Raw genomic sequence first — 23,560 nt, 5'->3', positions numbered from 1 at the left:
GCATCCCAAGCTGAGGAAAGAGCTGGAGCAGATGTTTGGAGGCACACTTGAAGAGAGCACAGGGGATATTTTCTGGAACCTGGGTTGGCATGCTCTCTAATCCCCAGAACCTTCCAAGCATTTGGCTATGATCTATAGGAAAAGCAAGCGGCCTTTAGGAACTGTTTAACTCTTCTTTCTAAAGTTGAGAATCTCAGTTCTTCTGTGCCAGGCTGTGTGACCTTGGGGAAGCCTCTTCCCTTCTCTGAGTCTCTGTTTCCCCATTTTTTTTTAAAAGAGTGAGATTCCTACCTAGTAGAAGCGATGCAAGAATTGAAGATGAGATCTGTAGCCATCATTATTATTGATCTGTTCAAGGTGACTTTAGGCTACCTGGGTCTGGCTCCTGATGGAGGGGTTGGCTGCATCACGAAGCAAGGAGACTTCAAGATAATTGGATGGGGGAATGCCATCTATCTGCCAAGAAACGAGGGTGCTGGCAGTCAGCCTACTTCTAGCCTGCTTCGAATGGACCAGATGCTATTTTGGAGATGAGAAAAGACGTTCTCTTGACACTAGGGAGAAGATAAAAACCAGGAGATAGAAATACTGACTCACTCCTGATCAGGAATGGGCGGCAGGCAAGCCAGTCAGGTATCTTTAGCTCTTCATCATGCATGCATGGCAGATTCTGCAAATATGCAGGGTGGAGGGGAAAGGATGGAGGGAGCATGCTGATGTGCTTTCAGACAGAATTACACTCCTAGAGTCAAGTGTGAGACCTTGGACTGCAACTCTTTTCTCAGATCCCTGGAGCTGGCTCTTTATGAGAGTAGAAATGGGGCCATCTGCTCTGAGCTGGCCCTGGAACTAAGGAACCTCTCCCTGGGGGTAGCCATGCAGGAATTCATATGATGTGGTGTTGTGGGTTGGCAGGGGAGGAAAATTTTTTCTCAATGTGCAGATATAGTAAAGGCAAAGTTAGGATTTGTTTATTTATTTATTTTTTGCAACTGTTAGAAGAGCTCGCCGCCCATTTTCCTCTACCGCAAATTTGCCAGAACGATTCCTACCTCATGATGGCTACTGCCAGGGGTAAATGAGAGAGTGGACCAGCATCTGTCACAGTGCTTAGCACATACAGTGCTCATTAAAGGTGGCAGTAATGATGATGTGCTATTTCACTGCTATAGAAGGTGCCTTTTTCTTTTCCTTTTTAGTCAGAATCCCCAAATTCCAACCAGATATGATAACTATATCAAAATAAAATCTTTTGCATAGAATCTCATAGGTTATCCGAACCTCTTCATTTTGCACATGAAGGAGACTCAAAAAAATTGACTTCAGAATACTCAGTAGATATCAGACTATGAAGATCAAACCAGGGATTAAAACATATATCTGGGCCAGGCACTGTGGTGCATGCCTGAAATCCCATCCACTTGGGAGCCTGAGGCAGGAGGATCACAAGTTCAAAGCCAGCCTCAAGAACTTAGCGAAGCCCTAAGCAACTTGGTGAAATCCTGTCTCAAAACAAAAGAATTAAATCCAGGGATATGGCTTAAGTGCCCCTGGGTTCAATTCTCAGTTCTAAAACAAAACAAAACATATATCTGCCTATCTTTAAATAAGAACATGTTTCACTAAGCTATTTTTTAAAAAATAATTGCTATCATAAAAGCATTCCCAGCCGGTCTCCATGGTGCACACCTATAATCCCAGCAGCTTGGGAGACCGAGGCAGGAGGATCCTGAATTCAAAGACAGCCTCAGCAAAAACGAGGCCCAAAGCAACTCAGTGAGACCCTGTCTCTAAATAAAATACAAAACAGGGCTGGGGATTTGGCTCAGTGGTTGAGTGCCCCTGAGTTCAATCCCCTGAAAAAAAAAAGGGTTCCTATCACGAGGTGCCCTTGGTATTAGGACCTATTTATACAATTTCATTTAATTTTCTTCAATGACTTTGCAAAGAATTATTAAACCCATTTTTGCACATAAATAAGCTAAGTCTTATTAGAGAAATGGCGTGATACTGCCTTGTTCATAAGTGGCTGAAGCAGGGTATAAAGCTACATGAGTTTGGCTCTAACTATCTAGCTGGTTCACAATCCGGGAGTGGCCCAGGAGGACTGAAGAACCAGGGGCTACCTGTTGGCTCTTTGTAAACACAGCAGTTCACTCACTTGCACCCTGTCAGTCCCACTTCCCACTACCGGGAAGGCATCTTCATCGAACAAGGACTGTACCAGAAGTAGAGGGAAGGGGTTGCTTTCTGCACAGAAGTGGTCCAGAACGCTCAGCCCCGCCTCTGGCATGGGTCGAACGCTAAGTGGAGGGGATGCTCCCTTGCTCCTGGCTGAAGCAGTGCGAGGAGGCTGCTGGAAAACAACTGTTAAATCCTCCGAGTTTCCCAGGTGGGGGATACCCACTCTCTGTTGCTCATGTGTGCATGACAGAGATGCTCCTCCGTCGCCATAGCAACAGCCAACACATCAGCATCCTGCAAAAGGCCAGAGCTGCTTGGTGAGGAGCTGGGGTCCTGGCTGGGTGAAAACAGGGCTGGGGTACACTGGGGTGGAAAGAAGGGTGTCTCATTAGCTAGATTCTTCTGGCTTGAAGCTGACTTGTTCCTTGGGCAGGATCAATTTATTCTGGGTCCTGTTATGCTAATTCTCTGTGCCTGCAAGACTTTGGGTAATAGGAGATGGTAGGGGAGCTTATGAGAAGAGTCCAGGAGGGCATGGTATTTCTCCGATGGCTTTTGATAAGTGTGTTTTTTGATAAGTGTGTTTATTAATGGATTCATCTCTCTTAGGGGCTTGTCCGAATATCCTAATGGGGAATCTCACAGGTTTTGCATTCGGTCAGTCCTGCTTTCTAGCTCTGCAACATTTTAGTCCCGAGATCTTATCATAGCTGGTATAACCTCACGGAGTATAAATTACTTCACTGGCTAGAAAAAAAAAAACAGGAGGGCGTTGATACTTAATATATGAAGATAACATATGGGCAGTTTCTGGTATGTAGTTTAATTGTAGTTATTATTGATTCCCCAACACCATCAGAGAAATGGAGACTTGGTAAGGGGACCATCTCTGATTCTCTTAAAATCAGGCAAAACCTGGACTTAGAATTCACATCTCCTATGCATCTTTCTCGAACCATCTGCTAGTATTTAGTGTTTGCTCTGCAGATCTGGCCCCTGCTTGTACTCCCTCTCCACCTAGAGAATGTCACAGCACCAGACCTTGGGGATCACCTCACTCAGCTCCCTCTCCTTCATTTTCCAGGCCAGGAAATGGAACCCTTGAGAGAAGAATGAAGTGTCCCCATTCAAGGTCACCCGGGGAAGGTAGAAGCATTACTTGAAGCGGTTGTTACATTAGCAGGTATGACTAAGCCTGAGAGTCACCGCAAGAGGGTTGGCCTCACACCTGCCTGGATTCCCCTGGGTATTTAACGTTGGGATAAGTATGGGTGGGGAGCCTCCTTTTTCTGTATTTCAGTTGTAGTGTTGGTGAGCTCTGTGGTTCCACAGGCATCAGAAATATAAATAGCTAACATCTGCACAGTCCTTTACAATAAAATACACTCTGAGTGTATTTTATAATGCTGTCTTATTGAGTCTTCCCAATAGTCCTTCAGTGTAGTCCTGATAGTTATTACTGTTCTCTGACAGGTAAGGAAACTGAGGCAGGAATTGACTTGCTCAAAAGATATATAACTAATAGAAGACAGATTTAGAAATTGACTTATATATGTGTGTTTCCTAACTGTAGCCAACTAGCCCAGCTCATGGTGGGGGCCTGGCTATTCTCTGCTGGCCCTGTACAGATGTTTAAGAGAAAGGCATCTGGAGCATTAGCATGAGCACCATCAAAACAGGCCCACCTCCGTGGAGATGATGAACACTTGTCATGGACCGTCCAAAACAGCAGGTAAGGAGATGGTGTGGCAGGCAATGATGGATGTCTCTTCTGGTAAATCTTTGGCACTTCCAAAGGGCTTTTCAAATCAGGCAGACACTCCCACTCTTCCTATGAGCACAGGAGGCCCGAACAACTCACTGAAAATTGCAAAACCATTTAGTGACGGAGCAGGACTAGAACGAACAATTTCTGGAACCCAAACTCTTTTGACTTCTTTTGAGAGCAGATGAATGGGAATGGGATCCCTCATCCTGGGATGTGATCAGGAGCCAAGGAAGGCAGGTTTTTTTAGGCGACTTCCTTTTTTTTGAGAGGAAACCTTGCATTTTTGGCAAGGAGCTCCGTGTAGCACATTTTCCTTTGAGTTTTTTTGAGTTCCAATCATGTAAATTGGTTCTTGATTTTAGCAGGGGTTCTTTCACCTGCAGTTTCCAGACATTTATCTGTGTTTACAATCCAGGGGGACGATCACAACGACACAAGGTACACAAGGGAAGCCGTCAGAGCGTCTTGGGCTTCCACAACTGGGAGAGACCTTTCCGAATCTAACACGTGGCTTCATAGGTCTCAGAGGATTGCTGATGGATCTGGGAAAAAGGCCCTCTACCTGAGGAAAAGGAAAGTCTTACTGGGTCTTAGAGGAAGAGAGGAAGAAAAGACCCTAAATTTTTTATATTTTTTTACATTTTTATATTTTGTAGAATTTCCTAAATCCAAATCCAGTTCTCTCTTCAATTCCAGGTAAAAGACTAATAGTGCCATATTGTACCTGGATGTGGAATTGAGACCCGCAGGTGCAGATGAGGGGAAGATTTCCACTACAGTTCATTAAAACCCAGGACCGTGTTTAATAAAGTACAGGAGGCAAAGACACTTCTTGGCAAGGATCCAGTGGAATGTGGAGGATTTCCGTTGAAGTAGACTGGTTGACAGTTGTACCCACTGATGAAGAACTTCTGATCGTACACAACTGACCAATGATCTCCTATGCCCAATGAGAAAATAGTCTGTTCTTCCACAAGAAAATTCTTATTAAAACCTATCAGAAAATAATGTAATTAATAGAATTTTTTGATATATATGTTGTGTGTGTACATATATATTTATTTATTTAATATTTTAAGACTGAGGACTGAGCCCATGTGCACTTTAACACTGAGATACATTCCCAGCCTTAAAAAAAAAAACATTTATTTTTTTAGAAGTAGTTAGACACAATACCTTTATTTTATTTATTTATTTTTATGTGGTGCTGAGGATCGAACCCAGGGCCTTGCATGTGCTACATGAGTGCTCTATCACTGAGCCACAATCCCAGCCCTCCCAGCCCTTTAAAATTTTTTTTTTTTTTATTTTGAGCCAGAGTCTCGCTAAGTTGCTTAGGGCCTCGCCAAGTTGCAGAGGCTGGCCTCAAACTTTGGATCCTCCTGCATTAGCCTCCTCAGTTGTTGGGATCATAGGCATGTGGCTCGATGAATCTTTTGTTGATCTTGTGAGTCTGTCTCTATTGCTTTAATGAAGGAATCTTAAGTAAAGCAGTCCTCTGGGAACATTCCGATCTACATCCCATGATTGGGAGACTAATCTGTGTTAGATGCTTTATCTGGCGTTATAGATCATTCTGAGAAACGGAACACAGAATCCCACACCTTGAGAGACTCATGAAAAGACAAGCTGGATGAACACTAATGACATTAACATACAAAGTAGTCCTCCATTACCTTCAGGGAATATACTCCAAGACTCCAATTGATGCCTAAAACCACAAAAATCTCTCTATATTTTTTCCTAAACATATATATGTATGACAAGGTCTAATTTATAAATTAGGCACAGAAAGAGGTTAATAGTAATAGCTAATAATAAAATTGAACAATTATAACAATATGCTACAATAAAAGTGGTACAAATCTGGTCTCTCAAAACATCTGACTGTCCGTAGATCTTAGCAATTTTGGCATATATTTTTTTCTTATTAAATTGAGAACGGTCACCTTTTCACTTAAAGAAAGCACTTTACAGCTCCTCATTGGCATATTCTTTTTTGGCCAGAATCATTATTTTTGTGCTTTGGGGGGTCATGAAGTAAAACAAGGGTCACTTGAACCTAAGCACCCTGGTACCACGACCGTTGATGGGATAATGGAGACAGCCACTGAGTGACTAATGGGTGGCCAGTACATCCACACTGGATTAAGGGATGATTCACATCCCCCATGACAAAACAGGACAGTGGGAAATTTCATCACATTACTCGGAATGATGCATAACTCAAAACTTATGAATTGTTCCTGGAATTTTCCACTTAGTGTTGCAGTTGACCACAGGTAACTGGCACCATGCACACCACTGCAAAACTGTGGATCAGAGGGAACATCAGTACACAACCAGAGTCTCTCTGAGCCTCCCCTACAAATGCTGGAGGGCATACTACATGCCAGGTGCCTTGCAAAAGTTCAAGGAATAAAGCCACAACAAGGAAAAGGATTTTGGTTTCCAGGAGTAGATCATACAATCTTATTTCTTGTGAGTACAGCTTCAGATTTTGCTCATTCTTTCTTTCTTTATTTTTTGCAGTATTGAGGATTTTAACCTAGGAGTGTTCTACTATTGAGCTCCATCCCCAGCCCTTTTTTATTTCGATTCAGGGTTTCACTAAGTTGCAGAGGCTGGCCTCAAACTTGCAATCCTCCTGCCTCAGCCTCCTGAGTGGCTAGGATGATAGATGTGCACCACTGCACCAGGCCTGAACTGTCTTCTTAAGGCAAGAACTTGAGTTTGATTCATCTTTTAATCTCTTTTATACTCCAGTCCCTAGCATAATGTTCATGTGAATTAGGCACTCAAAACATATTTGTTAATTGGTTCATTTAAAAAAATTACACATACACTACAAGCTTACTGGGAGAATTAATAAAATCTATCTTCTATCTATCATCTATCAATTAAGTTTTATATATAGTTATATAAGAAGGATGTCTCCAGTCACATAAAAAGCAGAAGTGACACAGTGCCTGACATCCCACCAGTAGAGATACATATCTTTGGAAAAGATTCCTTTGATTCCCTCAAAATACTTCCAGGAAGGACATTGCATTAAATTAGCCTTATTTAATTATTAGTGACATCAGTATTTCTTCAATAGATAAGAACTGGGGTGGATAAGAATACAGTTCACCTTTCAAACGACCTGTGTCAGGTATGGTGCCTGATGCTGGGGTCACAGATGGTTAAGACCCAACCTATTCTTGAAAAGCTTACATTCTAGTCACCACAATATTTTATTATACTTTCTTCAGGAGTTCTAACAAAGACAATACATGGTGCTCCTAGAGGATTGAGGGAATATTCCTAGAGAAGTCATCAGCTACAATAGCTCCTTACCATATCCACTTGAGCACTTCCTCCACTTCTCTACTGGTAAACTCTTACAGATGCCTCAAGACTCAGCTCAGTATTACCTTTCCCAAGCCTCACAGACAGAACAAATTCTTCCCTCCTTGGTGTACTTAGAGTACCTTACCCAAGGCATCTCTTCCATCTTATTGTGGTGAATCATTCCTGTGTTCCCCTCGATTCCTCATAGATTCCAAACTTCTCATACTCAGGGGCCACTTCCTAATTGCTCCCATCCCTGAGCCTGGGACCTGGTAGCAGGAAAGCCCGCTGCATTATTACAATCGACTGCACACTCCTCTGATACACTGACTCAGAGTTGGATTGCACATCTCCAAGCCCCAAGCTGTGCCAGCTGGGATGTAGGAAGCAAGAATGGCCTGCCAATATCAGTGACAAGCCACTTACTGATTCTATCCAGCCCAGTTAATGCGAACTGAGAGCCAATTTAAATAATAATAATTTAGGCACCACTTCTGTAATATCCACGCTATACCAGATGTTTTTCACACATGCTCTCATTTACTCGAACATCCTCAAAAAGTGTTATTTCTGCTCTTTTTTTTTTTATCATCTGGAGAAAAGTGGTTCAGAGGGGGGTAATTTGTCCAAGGTCATTTATCACTCTAGGTGGTCTATTCGCAAAGCACATCTGCTCCGTTGTGCTCCAATACAACGGACATGTATATCCCATGAGATACACACCATGAGAGGTGAAAGTAAAAGCCCCAGGGTCCCACAAGATTGAGAGTCCAGGCACACAGAAGGTGACAATCAGAAAAGTCCTCGTGGATGGTAAGGCAGATGTGAACAATGACTGGACTGGGAAAAACCAAACATCGTTCAACAGCACTGAATGCACCAATGCAGGTCAAGGAAGTAGAAGGAGGGGGGCTTAGACATCCCCTTCGTGGGGTCATGCAGAGAGGGTTTCCAAACTTCCCATGGCTTCCTCTCTCTGATCAGTGAGGAGGTGGAGAGAAGTTCGAGCTATTAGGTGGGCCACTGAAAATGCACCCCATGGCTCCTTCTCAGACATCAGATAGGATCCCTTTCTCTCAAAGTAGAGGAGGTAGCCCTCCCTGTGGTCTTGACCTCCTCTTGGGGTGGGGAGACACATTCTCTCAGCCTTGAGGAAGAAGGAGTCGTTCCTTTTTTTTTTTTTTTTTAAATCTCACCATACACGGGTCCTTGTTAGCGGGGGCGAATTATTCCTTTCTCCCTCACCTGAAGATTGGGGACATGGCTCATTTCTCCCTGGCTTTGGGAAAGGAGGTGGTTCTTTTCTTTCTCATTACGGGATGCACCCGTGTGTGTGTGTGTGTGTGTGTGTGTGTGTGTACACGCGCGAGGGGGATGGCTCCTTTTTCCTCACCTCAAGAGGCTGACACCTCTCTTCCTTCCAAAAGGAGTGGGGGTGGTGTCCTGCGCCTCCATCTCGGCTGGGACACGATTCTTTTCTCTCCAACCAAAAAAAGGTGGTGGGGAGACTCTCAGCTCCCTCTTCCCTTCCTTCGGGGGAGAAGGACTAGCTCTCACGCCCTCTCCACACAGTCACGCTCAGGTGACAGGGGGCCTGGCTCTCCCTATCCTCCAAGTCCCCTCAGAGCTGAGAGAAGGCGGCCAGGAGCCCTCAGCGCGGGCGGCAAGGCGGGGGCGGGGCCAATAGTAGCTCCGCCCCTCGCCCCGCCTCCCGCCTCCCGCCCAGCCTCGCGCTGCCGGGCTCGCCCGCCCAGTGCGCCGCGGCTGTCTGCTGGGCTCGTGCGCCGCCGACCGAGCCTCAGCCGCCTCAGCCGCCTCAGCCGCCGCCTCAGCTTCGCCCTCCGCCCCTCGCCTCCCTCCGCGCCTCCCGGTCCCGCCGCCCCGCGCGCCCCCAGCCCCTCAAACCAGATGATGAACTTCCTGAGGCGCCGGCTGTCGGACAGCAGCTTCATCGCCAACCTGCCCAATGGCTACATGACCGACCTGCAGCGGCCCGAGCCCCAGCAGCCCCCGCCGCCACCCTCGGGGGCGGCTTCGGCCTCGTCGGCGACCCCGGCCGCCTCGCCGGGCCCGAGCGGAGGCCGCAGCCCGCCCCAGCGCCCGCGCCGCAGCCCGCGCCGCAGCCCGCGGCGGCGCCGTCGGTGGGCAGCAGCTTCTTCAGCTCGCTGTCCCAAGCCGTGAAGCAGACGGCCGCCTCGGCGGGCCTGGTGGACGCGCCCGCGCCCGCGCCCGCGCCCGCCGCCGCCAGGAAGGCCAAGGTGCTGCTGGTCGTCGACGAGCCGCACACCGACTGGTAGGTGACCCGCGCCTCCAGGAGTGGCGGTGGCAGGGGGGAGCGGGGCAGGCCGGGGAGTGGAGGGTCCCGGGTGGTCCCCAAGGACATAGCTCAGACCAGTGCTACGCAACTCAGTGAGACCCTGTTTCTAAATAAAATACAAAATAGGACTGGGGATGTGTGTGGCTCAGTGGTCAAGGCCCCTGAGTTCAATCCATGTTTCCCCCTCAACACCCCCTAAAAAGATCACATCAATGCCAGGCACAGTGGTGCACACTTGTAATCCCAATGACTGTGGAGGTTGAAGCAAGAGGATCACAAGTTCAGGGATAGCTTTAGTAATTTAGCCAGGGCTGTGGCTCAGTGATACAGTGCTTGCCTAGCACATGTGAGGCATGGGTTCGATCCCCAGCACCACATTAAAAAAATAAGATATTGTGTACAACTAAAAAATAAATATAAAAAAATACTAAATAAAGGTATTGTGTCCATCTACAACTAAAATTTTTTTTTTAATGGGGAGGCTGGGCTGGGGATATAGCTCAGTTGGTAGAGTGCTTGTCTCCCACAGATAGGGCCCTGAGTTCAATCCCCAGCACCCCAAAACGGGGGGGGGGGGCTTTGTATGTAGCTCAGTGGTAGAGTATTCTTGGGTTCAAGCCCCAGTACTGCAAGGGGAGGAAAAAAAAGACAATGTTAACAAAGTGGAAACACAAACCACAGAATGGGAGAAAATATTTGCAAATCGTGTATCTGATAATGGATTACTATTCTGATACTTCAAGAACTCCTGCAACTCCAAAACAAAAATAACAAACAACCCAGATTAAAAATAGGCAAAAGATTTGAATAGGCTTTTCCCTAAAAAAGACACACAAATGGTCAATAAGCACACGAAAAGATGTTCAGCATCACTAATCATTTGGCAATGCAAATTGAAACCACAATGAGCTGCTACTTCATACCCATTAGGAATGTTAACAATAAAACATAAAATAAGAAGGGTTATCAAGGATATGTATAAACTGAACCCTTGAGTATTATTGGTGAGCATGTAAAATTGTGCAACCAATGTAGGAAAAGGTGTAGTGAGTTCTTAAAAAGATTAAGAATTACCATAGAATTAACATACTTTCCAGAAATTCTACTTCTGAGTACACACCCAAAAGATAAAAAAGTCAGGAACTCAAACAGATATTTGTACACCCATATTTGTAGCATTATTTGCAATGGTCAAAATGTGGAAGTGGGCTGGGGTTGTAGCTTAGCAGTAGAGTGCTTGCCTAGCATGTTCAAGGCCCTGGGTTTGATCCTCAGCACCATATAAAAATAAATAAATAATTTTGGGCTAGGGATATAGCTCAGTTGGTAGGGTGCTTACCTTGCATGCATAAGGCCCTGGGTTCAATCTCCAGTACCACAAAAAAAAATGTGGAAGTAACCCAAGTGTTCACTGATAGATGAATGGATAAACAAAATGTGGTATATACATACAATGAAATATGATTCAACCTTAAAAAGGAATAAAATTCTGACACATGCTGTTGAACATGCATGAATCCTAAGGACCTTATGCTAACTGGAATAAGCCGATAGCGGAAGGAAAGTTATCGAATGATTCCATCTATATGGGATACCTAAGAGCATTAGTCAAATCCATAGAGACAAAAAGTAGAATAATAGTAGCAGGGCTGAGGGTGGGGAATGAGAACTCAGTGTATGTAGTAGGTTAGTGAGTGTAAGATTTCAGTTGGGGAAGATGAAACAGTTCTGGATATAGGTAGTAGTGATTGTTGCATAAAAATATGCTTTATCTCTTATTATTTATTTATTTGGTACCAGGGGTTGAACCCAGGGGCACTTAACCACTGAGCCACATCCCCAGCCCTTTTTTTATATTTTATTAGAGAAAGAGTCTCACTGAGTTGCTTAAAGCCTCACTAAGTTGCTAAGGCTGACTCTGAACTTGCGATCCTCCTGCCTCAACCTCCTGGGTGGCTGTTATCACAGGCATGCTCCACCACACCTGGATTTCTTTTTATTTTTGATAAGGAAAATGTGAAGTACACAAACACACACACACACATACACACACACACACAAAATGGAGTTCTACTCAGCCATAAAAAGAATGAAATTATAGCATTTGCTGATAAATGAATGGAACTGGAGAAATAAGTGAAATAAGCCAGACTCAGAAAGTCAAGGGTTAAATGTTTTCTCTCACATGAGGAAGCTAGAAAGAAAAAAGGAATTTAAAAAGGCATCTCATAAAGATAGAAGGGAGATCAGTAGAATAGAAGCAGGGTTCAAGGGGGAAGAAGGAGGGGAGGGAAGAGGCAGTATTAGGATTGAAATAGAGAAAACTATATTATCTGCATTTGTGAATATATTTCAAGAAATTCCACTATTATGTATAACTATAAGCACTAAAAAATGTGACTATACTTAATGCCTGAGGAACCATGCACTTAAAATAGTTAAAATGGCTGGGGACAGTGGCACACACCAATAAAATATAAAAAGGGCTGGGGATGTGGCTCAGCAGTTAAGTGCCCCTAGGTTCAATACCTGGTACAAAAAAAAAAATAGAGTTACAGTGGAGCTAGGGGTCTAGCTTACCTCTAGAGCAGGTACTTAGCATATGAGAAGCCTAGGGTTCAATCCCTAAAACCAAAAAAGAAAGAGAATAGAGTGGTAATTTTTATGTTGTGTATATTTGACAACAATATAAAATACTGACTTAAAATGCAAATGCATGAACATGCTGTCAAACACATTCACCACCAACAATACAGAGCACTCCCAGGGAAAAACACAAGCTTACCAAAAGAATTCTTTTAATCACATGAGCAATCATCAATAGGGAGAGCCAAGCAGATTTTCTCTTGGCACTACTTGGTTCTCACTGGCACTAGTCAGGAGCACCCTGACATCTGGGTGGGACACCAGGAGGATTTCCAGCCTGGGTAATCTGCCTGAAGCTTTTGGCTACAAGGCCACTCTGCTGCCACCATGCTGACCTGCTAGCCAAACCTAGCAGCATTCTCTACTTTCTGGATTTCTCATGGTGCATGCAGTAAGTTTCATATCCCTGCCATATGGTTCTGGAGTTAAGAGGGTCAGGAGGGTCAGCTGGGCCCTCACTTTGCTTGCCTGGGCAGCGCTCCTCTTCCCTCTTCTTTCCCATCCTGTGTTGGTACAGAACAACCCCATGAGGATTTCTCCACCCATATTTCCAAAGAGGCAGTGGAATCCAAGCCCACTCTACTTACAGCTTTCTCAGCAGTCTGTTCACTGGACTTTCTGCAGGAAAGGTTAAAGTCACAAGACCCTACCTACTTATTCCCACTGTCTTTTCCTCGTTTTACTCAAAAAACCCCTGAATTTTGACATTTTTTTTTCTAATTAATTCCTCTTTTTTTTAAGAGTCCTAATCCCACCCCACTTCCCCCAGTCATTGGTAGATACTTTGAGCTGATTATAGAGAAGTTCATATAAATAGAAATGCAAATAAGAGCATGTTGAGAGCTGGGGTTGTGGCTCAGCGGTAGAACACTTGCCTAGCACATGCGAGGCCCTGAGTTCGATCCTCAGCACCACATAAAAATAAATAAATAAAGGTATTGTGTCTAGCTACAACTAAAATATACATATATATATATAAAACATATATATACATATATATATATATATATTAAATATATATATATATATATATGTTTTTAATTTTTTTAAAAGAGCATGTTGATATATTCTTTTAAGCTAAGTGAAATAGATTGATTTGGGCAATAAGGGAATATAATTACTTGGGTAACTGAATAGCCTAGAATTCTAAGTCAGGCCTTATACACTTGCTAAAATCATGGAATCAGGACCCAGTTTCTTTATTTCTCAATTCTACTTCCTTATTGTTTGTTCTATATAGTATATTTTGAAATCTAATATTATGATGCATCCAGCATTGCTCACTTTGCTATGTATTGCTTTGGCTATTCAGCATTTTTTGTATTTCCAAATGAAGTTTAGGCTTGCTTTTTTCTAGTTCTGTGAAGAATGTTGTTGACATTTTGGTGAAAATTGCACTGAATCTTTAGATTGCATTTAGTAATGACTATTTTAACAGTATTTAATTCTCCCAGTCCCTATGCACAGGTATTTTCATCATCTAGGGTTAGCCTCATTTTTTTTTCCTTTGTGAGGGTATTGTAAATGGGATTGTTTTCCTGATTTTTTTCCTCAGTGAGTTCATTATTGTTTATAGAACAGGTACTGACTTTTGTAAGTTGATTTCCTTTTTAAAAAAATTTTTTTTTAGTTGTTGATGGACCTTTATTTTATTCATTTACTTATATATGGTGCTGAGAATAGAACCCAGTACCTCACACATGTGAGGCAAGCACTCTACCATTGAGCCATGATCCCAGCCCCAAGTTGATTTTCTATCTTAATACTTTGCTGAATATTTTTATAAATTGAAAGTCTTTGGGTTTAGTTTTTGGGATATTCTTAGAATTATATTATGCAAACATAATTTGGCTTCCTCTTTTCCTATTTGTATTTCTTTTATTTTTGTCTTTTATTTGATTTATTTTACTAAAATCTTAATTACTATATTGAATTAAAGTATGAGAGTGAACACCCTTTATTTTTTTGGTCCTGATTTTATAGGAAATGCTTTCAGTTTTTACCCATTTCATATGATGTCAGTTATGGGTTTGTCAATATAGCCTTTTATGTTAAAGTATGATCTTTCTGTACCTAATTTTTTCAGGGCCTTTTGTCATGAAGGGATGTTGAATTTTATCAATGGTCTTTGTTGCATCCATTGAGACAATTATGCAGATTTTATCCTTGATTCTGTTTGTTTATTTTATTCTCTTTATGTTCTGTATTATGTTTATTGATTTATATATGTTGTATATATATGTGTTATATATACATGTATATATAATATATTTGTTATATATTAAATACTTGAATTCCTGAAATAAAGCCAAATTGATCATGGTGTATGACCTTTTTAATGTGTTACTGAATTCTATTTGCAAGTGATTTTAGCTAGCATATTTTCATCTGTGTTTATCAAGGATGTTAGTTTATAATTTTCTTTTTTAGTTGTGTGCTTATGAGGTTTCAGTAGCAGGTTAACACTACCTTGTAGAATAAGTTTGGCATTGTGGAATGAGTTTGGAAGGGTTTCTTCCCTTTTATATGTAATATTTGAGCAGTGTTGGTATTAGTTCTTCTTTAAAAGTCTAATAAAATACAGCAGTAAATCTGTCTGTTCCTTGGCTTTTCTTTGTTGAGAGACTTCAATCTCATTGCTTGTTGCTGATCTTTTTAATTTTTAAAATATTCTCCTGGTTCAATTTTGAGTGTTATGTGTGTTTAGAAATTTGTCTTTCTAGATTTTCCAGTTTAATAACATAATTTAAATAATAATTCATAATAATCAGTATTGACTTCAGTGATGTTGTAATTTGTTTTTTTTTTTTTGAGAGAGAGAGAGAGAGAGAGAGAGAATTTTTTAATATTTATCTTTTAGTTTTCGGCGGACACAACATTTTTGTTTGTATGTGGTGCTGAGGATCGAACCCGGGCCGCATGCATGCCAGGCTAGCGCGCTACCACTTGAGCCACATCCGAAGCCCTGTAATTTGTTTTACAACTTCTTTGTTGTAATTTCTCCTTTTTCACTAATAATTTTATTTATTTGGGTCCTTTCTCTCTTTTCTTTCATTATTTTGCTAAGGATTTTTCAGTTTTTTCATCTTTTATAGAATCAACTCTTTTTTTATTCATTGATCTTTCGTATTGTTCTCTTGGCCTCTATTTAATTTATTTCTGCTCTGATCTTCATCACTTCTTTCCTTCTATGGATTTTGGAGTGTTTTCCCTCCCACCTTGTTTCTCTGAGACGTTGAGATGCATCATTAGGTTATTAGAGGTTTCTCTGTGCATTGTAGACTTTCCTCTATTAACTGCTTTTCCTGAATCATAGATTCTGATAACGTTGTGTTTTCATTTTCATTTTATTCTAGGAATTTAAAAATTTCCACCAGATGAGAAACTGATGCCCCTCCTATTTTCTTCTGTGACCACTCTTCATTCAAAGTTTATTCTCTTTCTGTGTGTTATATAATTTCTATAGTTTTTCTTGCTGTGTGTTAACAATTTCATTCCATTATGATTTGATAAGGTGCAAGAAAATATTTCAATTTTTTTAAAAAGAAAATTTTCCCTCTGATCCTGAGGATCAAACCCAGGAATACTCTACCCCTTAGCGGTGTCCCCAGATCTTTTGTTGTATTTTGTTGTATTTCTGTATGTGTTGTCCAGGCAGTCCTAAAACTCCCAATCCTGCCACAGCCTCCCAAGTAGCTGGTAGTACACATCTATGCACTGCTCCCAGCTTCGAATTTGTTAAGACTTGTTCTGTAGCCTAAAATATGTTCTACTTTGGGGAAACCTTTCATCTTTTGATGAAAACAATGTGTATTCTGTTGGAATTGTGTTGATTATTTTATAGATGTTTGTAAGTTCAGTTTAACTCTGATGTTTCTTTGTTGATTTTTTTTTGTCTTTATTGATTAGCTGTCTTTTGGTGAGAGTAGGGTATTAAAATCACCCATCAATATTCTTGGGACTTATATCTCCCATTATGTGCAGTAATGGCTTTTTAATGTAAAATAGGATGCTCTTATGTTCATTGCACATAGATTTGCAACCATTATATCTTCCTAATTAATGGATTATTAACTTTATTAATATGAAATGACCTTCTTTGTCTCTTTACCAAGTTTGGCTGTATTCTGTTTCATCACATATGAATATAAGTACTCTTCTTGCTTTTTTCATTCCATCTTCTTCGAACATCATTTTCCATCTTTTCACTTTCAGTGAAGTTAGTCTTTCCTAGTAAGGTTACTTTTTTTTTTTTTTTTTTTTACAAGCATCATATTACTGGGTCTATTTTAAAAATCAGGCATCCAGTCTGCATCTTTTCATTGGAGAGTTAAGATCATTGATATTCAAGGTTATTTTTGAAAGTTCCTGTGATTTTGTTGTTGTTCCTTGGATTACTTTGAAGATTCTACATTTATTTGTTTTTCCCTTATTCATCTTAGTCATTAATGTTGATTTTATCGTAGTTCTTATTTGCTTATCTTCTAGTGAGGTTAATTCTTCACTGTGTTCTCATGATTGCTTTTATCTTTCTTTTCTGGATTTAGGATTCCTTTAAGTATCTTCTGTAATGCTGCTGGAGTGATCATTAATTTCTTTAGTTTATACTTGGAAAGTTTTTATTTTTCCTTTGATTCTGAAGGAAAACTTTGCTGGATATAGTTGTCCAGTCTGCATTTATTTTCTTTTCAGGATTAAAATACATAATTCCATGCCCTCCTGGCCTGTAGAATTTCTGCTGTGAAATCTGTTACTCTTTTATATCTGCCATAATTTATATATGACTTAGCATTTTTCTCTTGCAGCTTTTAATAGTCTTTCTTTGTTCTGTATTTTTGGCAGATTAACTATTTGTCATACAGAGGTTTTATTTTTTTCTTAAGATGTCTCTTTGGGATTCTAAATCTTCTATAGCTGGATATCTATTTCTTTCCCAATATTTAGGGAATTGTCTGCTTTTATTTTACTGAATAAGTTTTGTGTACCTTTGCATTGTAACTCATCTCCATTGTCTCTTCTGATATGTTTGATCTTTTAATGATGTCCCAAACGTCTTGTATATTTATTTTTTTTTCTTTTTATTGCTGTTGCATTGTGATACTTCATCAATCTTGTCTTCAAGCTTTGGTGATATTTTTTCCACTTGAACTAAGCTGTTGGTGAGGCTATCTACTGAGATTTTTATTTGACTTACTGAGCTTTTTGTTTCCAAGATTTGTTTGGTTCTTTTTCAGAATCTCTTATTGAAGGGCTTTTTCATTTCTTGCATTGTTTTTCTTTATTCATTCAACTATTTATTTTATCATCTTTCAATTAGTTGATTCTTTTTAAAAGTTGATTCTTTGGCTTTTCATCCCCTTTTTTATCTTTGGAATCACTTTCTAGATAGTCAGGAGCTTTTAGAGGAACCATGTTTTATTGTTTTCTTATTTCTTGTATTTCTCTGTTAAAATTTTTGCATTTGTTGGGAAGCATATCTCTTCCATCATGATGTGAGGGTCTTTTAGTAAACAGACTTTTTTTTGATGATGTGCTGACGAGTATTAGTTTGTATTGGAATGTTGCACTTAGCTCCAAATGGACTTGGTGGTATAATTTCTTTGTGATTTCTCTGTGTTTAGTGGATTTTGACACAGTTGTACCTTGATAGAGACTCAGGCTTGATTTTTTGTAGGTTTCAGGAGAGTAGGATCCGTTTAGAGTAGTTCATGCAGGTGTGATGTTGACAGTGAAGTATTAGAGATGTACACTCTGATTACTCCCCTAGTCTTATCCACAGTGTGCAGTCTGAAAGGTTCTATGAGAATGACTTAAGGGAAGCAAGATCCTTTGAAGGTCCTCTTTCTCTATACTTATCATCTAGTTCATTAGATATTCAGATTTTTAAAAATGTCTGAAGAAGTTTGAAGTTCCTATATAAGAGGTGTGGTATCCAAAAGAGTTGTTATTTATGGGTGCTGTTATTATACTGAATGTCCAGGAGAGGGACTTTAGATTCTTGTAACCCTGCCAGATTATTCTGGTTTAGGATATTTTTCTCATACATTCATTTGCCATGGTTTGAATGAGACTAAGTTTTTCCTAGAGTAGGTTGTGGTTTCTCTCAACAGGCGTGGTGGTGTAGCTTAGTGGCAAAATACCTGCCAGGTACTTGAGTTGCCAAACATGAATTCTCAGAATAACTTAGAAGAAAACAAATAACAGTAACAACAACATAAAACACAGTAAAAACCAAGTAAAAGAAACAATAGGGAAGTGTAAAAAATAATATAGAATTGATTAAAATGTTAAAAGTTGATAAAGGTAAAATTAATAAAACAATAATAGTGAAGAAGGAGAGACAGGGAGGAAAGAACAAAGAAAAATTTCAAACAAAGGAGAAAAATACATAAATCCAATTAAGACGTAGAAGAAAACAGCTGTAAACAAAAATGAGAAATAAAATTAATAATAGAAGTTAAAATACATGGGGGAGAAGAAGCCAAAAGTTCCTTCTAGCCTGGTACTTGAGTTGAAGATTCTTTCCACGGCTTATGTGTGTCCCATCTAAAACCTGTTGTTTCCTGTCAGCTCACATTAAACAAATTGAGTGGTATTCAAGCTGTGCTTTGTGTTTCTTACCAGGCAGGGTCAGGGAATGTTGTCTGTGCCAGCATTGTATTCTCTCCACAATTTTTTTGTATGTGCAACCAGGTGTGTGGTGTATGTTGGAGCCTCCACAAACCCTTCTTGCTTTTAGCAGTTTTGTTATAGATTTATATGACAAAACATATAAATCTATGAACATGAATGATGTTATGCATAACTTATTGGCTTTTGTAACACTGTAGTCAATACAATTTATGTGTATACAAATATGAATGGTTAATCATTTAAAAATCTAATTTTAATTCTTTTAATTGTTTAATTTTTTGAATATCAGTTTACTTATCCAGGGTGCTATGAAACAATAACTAACAAAATAGGGGTTGGTAAAATAAATACAATAAGTGTATTACATATTTATCTGTGAGAACTATTTCAAATTGATAAGATTATTCATAACCCAAAGAAGTTTAACTTTGATGGACTGATGTTAAATTAGGGGTTTTTTTTGTTTTGTTTTTTGTTTGTTTGTTTGTTTTAATTTGGGTGATTTTAGGAATGCCTGCCAGAGACAGATTTTATTTGTGATAATTAGAAATTTAATTCAGATTTCCTCTTTAATTTTTAAAAATCTTTGCAAAATTAAGCTTATATTTTAGTGAGTAAACTGTCTTCAAGATTATTTTTATCATTAAAAAGATAGTCATAATACAAAGTAAATACAGTTACAATACAAAACTTTCCCATCTTTTTTTAATATTTATTTTTTAGTGATAGGTGGACATAATATCTTTTATTTTAATGTGGTGCTGAGGATCAAACCCATTGCTTCACACATGCTAGGCGAGTGCTCTACCACTGAGCTCCAGCCCCAGCCCTCCCATCTTTTTTAAGAATTGTGTGTTTGGAACAAAATCTTTTAAAATATTTTTTTCTTCTTCCTCTTGGATATAGGGAATTTATTATTTATACTTGATAAATTGATATTGATAAATTCAGCATCCTGTAAATGAAGTACCAAGTATGCACCAAGTAACTAAGTAACTAAAATGTGCTTGAATATGATTTTATTTAAAAAGATAAGGCAGATTTCAGTTTTACAGTATCAATTTTCCAATTAGTAAATTAAATTTAATGTGCCAATATAGTTATTTCATTTGTGTTTTTTTTTTTGTTGTTGTTTTGTTTTGTTTTGAGGTACTGGGAATTCAACCCTTGGTTAATCTACACCTGAACTACATCTCTAGACCTTTGAAAAATGTATCAATCTCATTTTATTTATTTATTTATTTACTTGCTTATTTATTTACGGATGGTACAAGGGGTTGAACCCAGGGGCAGTATACCATGTAGCTATATCCCTGACCCTTTTTATTTTTAGACTTTTAGTTTAAGACAGGCTCTCTCTAAGTTGCCCAGTCTTACCTTGAACTTGCTGTCCTCCTGTCTCAAACTTCCCATTAACTAGGATTGCAGGCATGTGCTACTAAGCCCAGCACCGCCCTCCCTCCACCTTTTTTTTTTTTTTTAATACTTTGAGACAGGGTCTTACTAAGCTTACCAAACTGGCCTTAAACTTGTCACTCTCTTTCCTTAACTTGAGTAGCTGGAACTTTTACTGACCCATTACTCTAAATGAAGGGCACACTTTTTTGACTTCTGGAAACTATTCTATCGTTATGTGCTCTTTCTTTAAAAAAATATATAGTACATTTTTGGGGCTGGGGTTGTGGCTAAGCAGTAGAGCTCTTGCCTAGCGTGTGTGAGGCTCTGGGTTCGATCCTCAGCACCACATAAAAATAAATAAATACAACAAAGGTATTGTGTCCAACTACAACTAAAATAAATAAATAAATATTTAAAAATATATAGTATATTTTAAAGACTCTTCCCTCTTTTTATTTTTTCATTTTTTAAAAGCATAAGACAATAGGATTTATTCAAGTGGAGAGAAAAGAGACAGATCACTTGTAAGGTGAGAGGGACCCTATAGGAGTTGCTCCACTCTTTTCTTAAATGTGATTTGAATTGGAGTTGATAATTACTGACAAGAAGTTTTTCAGATTATAATTATTTTTGGATTTATTCTTAGAGTCTTAATTTTGCAATTTTTAAAAACTTGAATTAAAAAAGTCATGTTTAATTATTCTCTGTGTTCCAGATTGATTTTTGAATTACATTTCAGTTTCTTTAAATTATGTTGATTTTTAATGCAAGTTTTCAGCTAAACTACATTTGTTTTTCCTTGTCAGTACCAGTGGTAAAATTTACATGACCATATTTCAGGTAAAATCAACTAACGAAGAGAGAAGTATTATGAAGGAATAAGATGAAAAAGTAAATTTTTATTTCTTGATAATTATGTAGAACTTAGGAGTTTCTTATGTTCAGAGAAAACAGGTATGGATTATATCAAGGGACATTTTAATTTACTGAAGAACATTCTGATGATAAAGAATATCAGAAATAGCCACAAGAGAAATATGATCTCTATAGTTGGAGATTTTTAAGACAAAGCAGGTAGCTATATGTCTAGATATCACTAGTGTATGTTTAATTAGTCTCTTCTAGTACAAACTTAATGTTTTTTGTCTTTGTCTTCTCCTTCCCCAACACTCTTTCTCTGTACTTATCATCTAGTTCATTAGATATTCAGATTTTTAAAAATGTCTGAAAAAGTTTGAAGTTCCTATATAAGAGGTTTCTTTAGAATATATGGTATAAGAATTTGAGGAGGAAAGAGAAAAACTATAATTTTTTTTAATTTTTCAAACAATGATTAGATTAAATTTTATGTTTAGCATGAGATAGATAAAGAATAACTGTAAAATCTGTTGTTTCACAGGTACTGTGAGAATAGAAATGTTTCGAAATATGCAGAATGCAGAAATCATCAGAAAAATGACTGAAGAATTTGATGAGGTATAGCATTCCAATATTTATGCAGATTGCCTACTTATACTTTTAAATTGTTAACATGTTGATTATTTCAAGTTTTGTTTTGATTTGGTGTTTACTGTAAGAGAAGATATATATTACTTATTTATATTAAATATCAATCCATGCTACTAATTACAAAATTAATAGCTTTGGGGATTTGATTATATAGTGTGGAGGTAGCATTAAATAATGTCTGATGATTGATAAGGATAAGAAAATTAATATTATGAAGTAGAAGTTCATTCTTGACTTTTATTCTTGAAAACTTTCTCAAATTCCCAAATTTATAAATGCATCTCCAACACTTTTCTTCTGTGGAATGCTAGTCCCATTAAATGCTTTAGAGGAAAAAAGGTTCAGAGGTCAAAGAAATCTGAACAGGGTTCCATATTATACCTTTCTTAGTATCAAAGCACATTTTAGTTTTTAAGATTCCTAGTGAAGAAAAATCGGCTTAACTTTATTTGACTCAGAATTTTCCAGTTATTTGAAACAGAACGTTCTCTGCCATCCTATGTCTACTTGTGTGAATATGTGAAACTTAAAACTTCTGTTTTGGACATTCTACTTCAGGGTATTCTAATTTTCATTTAGAATACATGTTTTGTTTTTTTCTTCATAATCCCCTTTCCTATTTTCAGTGAAATATTGTCTCAAACAGTTTTTACATGGATTGTAAATGCTGAAACATTTTCAGTTTTACTTTTATATTTATGCTTTGGGGCACTGCTAATTGCAGTTTTAATATTATTCCTTTTGATTTAAATATGATTTCTATTTTCTGGCAGATGTTCCTTTTTCTTGACTTTCAAAGATTGCTTTTTCCCCCCTCTTGAGTGTAAGCTTAGCTGTTTTTTTTATTGTTATTGTTACTAATTTTCAGTTGAATAAAGTAGTACAAACTCACCATAAAACAAATACACTCAAACATACATAACATCTTGGATGTCTTTCTCATCAGTTGTTCACCTTCTCTAAAGCAAGCTCAGACCAAAAATATTTTTTTTAAAGAGAGAGTGAGGGGGATAGAGAGAGAGAGAGAACTTTAATATTTATTTTTTAGTTATCGGTGGACACAACATCGTTGTTTGTATGTGGTGCTGAGGATTGAACCCGGGCCAGGCGAGCCGCTACCGCTTGAGCCACATCCCCAGCCCCAGACCAAAATATTTTACATGTGATTTTTTACAGAAACATTCTGCTAGTGTCTTTTCAACTATATTAGTACCATGTTAGGAACTTTACATTATGCTTCATTCATATGTATATCCATAATTCCTTGTTCTCGATTTTGTAATCCCAAAAGCCTTTGACATTGTAAAGTTTTTTGGTTTTTTTTCCCACTTAGGTAAGGTTATTTACAGTTTTGATTTCTTTCAGCCAGTGTGAGTATATGTTTTACTTAATTCTTGACTTGGTACTAGTCAGATTTCTTTCTTACAAATTCCTGAGATAAACCTACGAAAAGGAAAGTTTTGGAAGTTTCAGTCCATGATCTGCTGACCCTGTTATGTTTGGGGCTGTGGTATGGCAGCAGTGCATGGCAAAAGCATTTATCTCATGTTGGGAGCAAAATAAAGAGGAAGAGGCTCACTTTCCCTTTAGGGGCATGCCTCCAGGGACCTAAGAGCTCTGTCTTGGCCCCACCTCTTAAAAGATTCTACATCCTCCCAACAATACCAGTCTGGGAAACAAGCCTTTAAAACAGGAACATTTAGGAGACATTGCAAATACAAACTGCAGCAAATATTCCTGGAAATATTTAATTAGAAGGGCATGCCACAGAT

General features: G+C 38.9%; 1 protein-coding gene across 1 annotated transcript in view; it reads left to right on the top strand.

Annotated features, from left to right (window-relative positions):
• Nucleotides 1–8,604: 8,604 nt before the first annotated feature.
• The window catches only part of LOC144373988 (uncharacterized), a 32,732-nt gene continuing 17,776 nt past the window's right edge, over nt 8,605–23,560 (top strand). The window contains exons 1-2 of the mRNA XM_078036966.1: nt 8,605–8,612; nt 9,012–9,578. Of these exons, the coding sequence (XP_077893092.1) occupies nt 8,605–8,612; nt 9,012–9,578 (575 nt within the window). The remainder of the gene's footprint in view (nt 8,613–9,011; nt 9,579–23,560) is intronic.

Source organism: Ictidomys tridecemlineatus, unplaced genomic scaffold (assembly GCF_052094955.1).
Source record: "Ictidomys tridecemlineatus isolate mIctTri1 unplaced genomic scaffold, mIctTri1.hap1 Scaffold_54, whole genome shotgun sequence".
NCBI lineage: Eukaryota > Metazoa > Chordata > Mammalia > Rodentia > Sciuridae > Ictidomys > Ictidomys tridecemlineatus.
The sequence above is the reverse complement of the archived record's forward strand: the minus strand, read 5'-3'. Positions and strand labels throughout refer to the sequence as shown.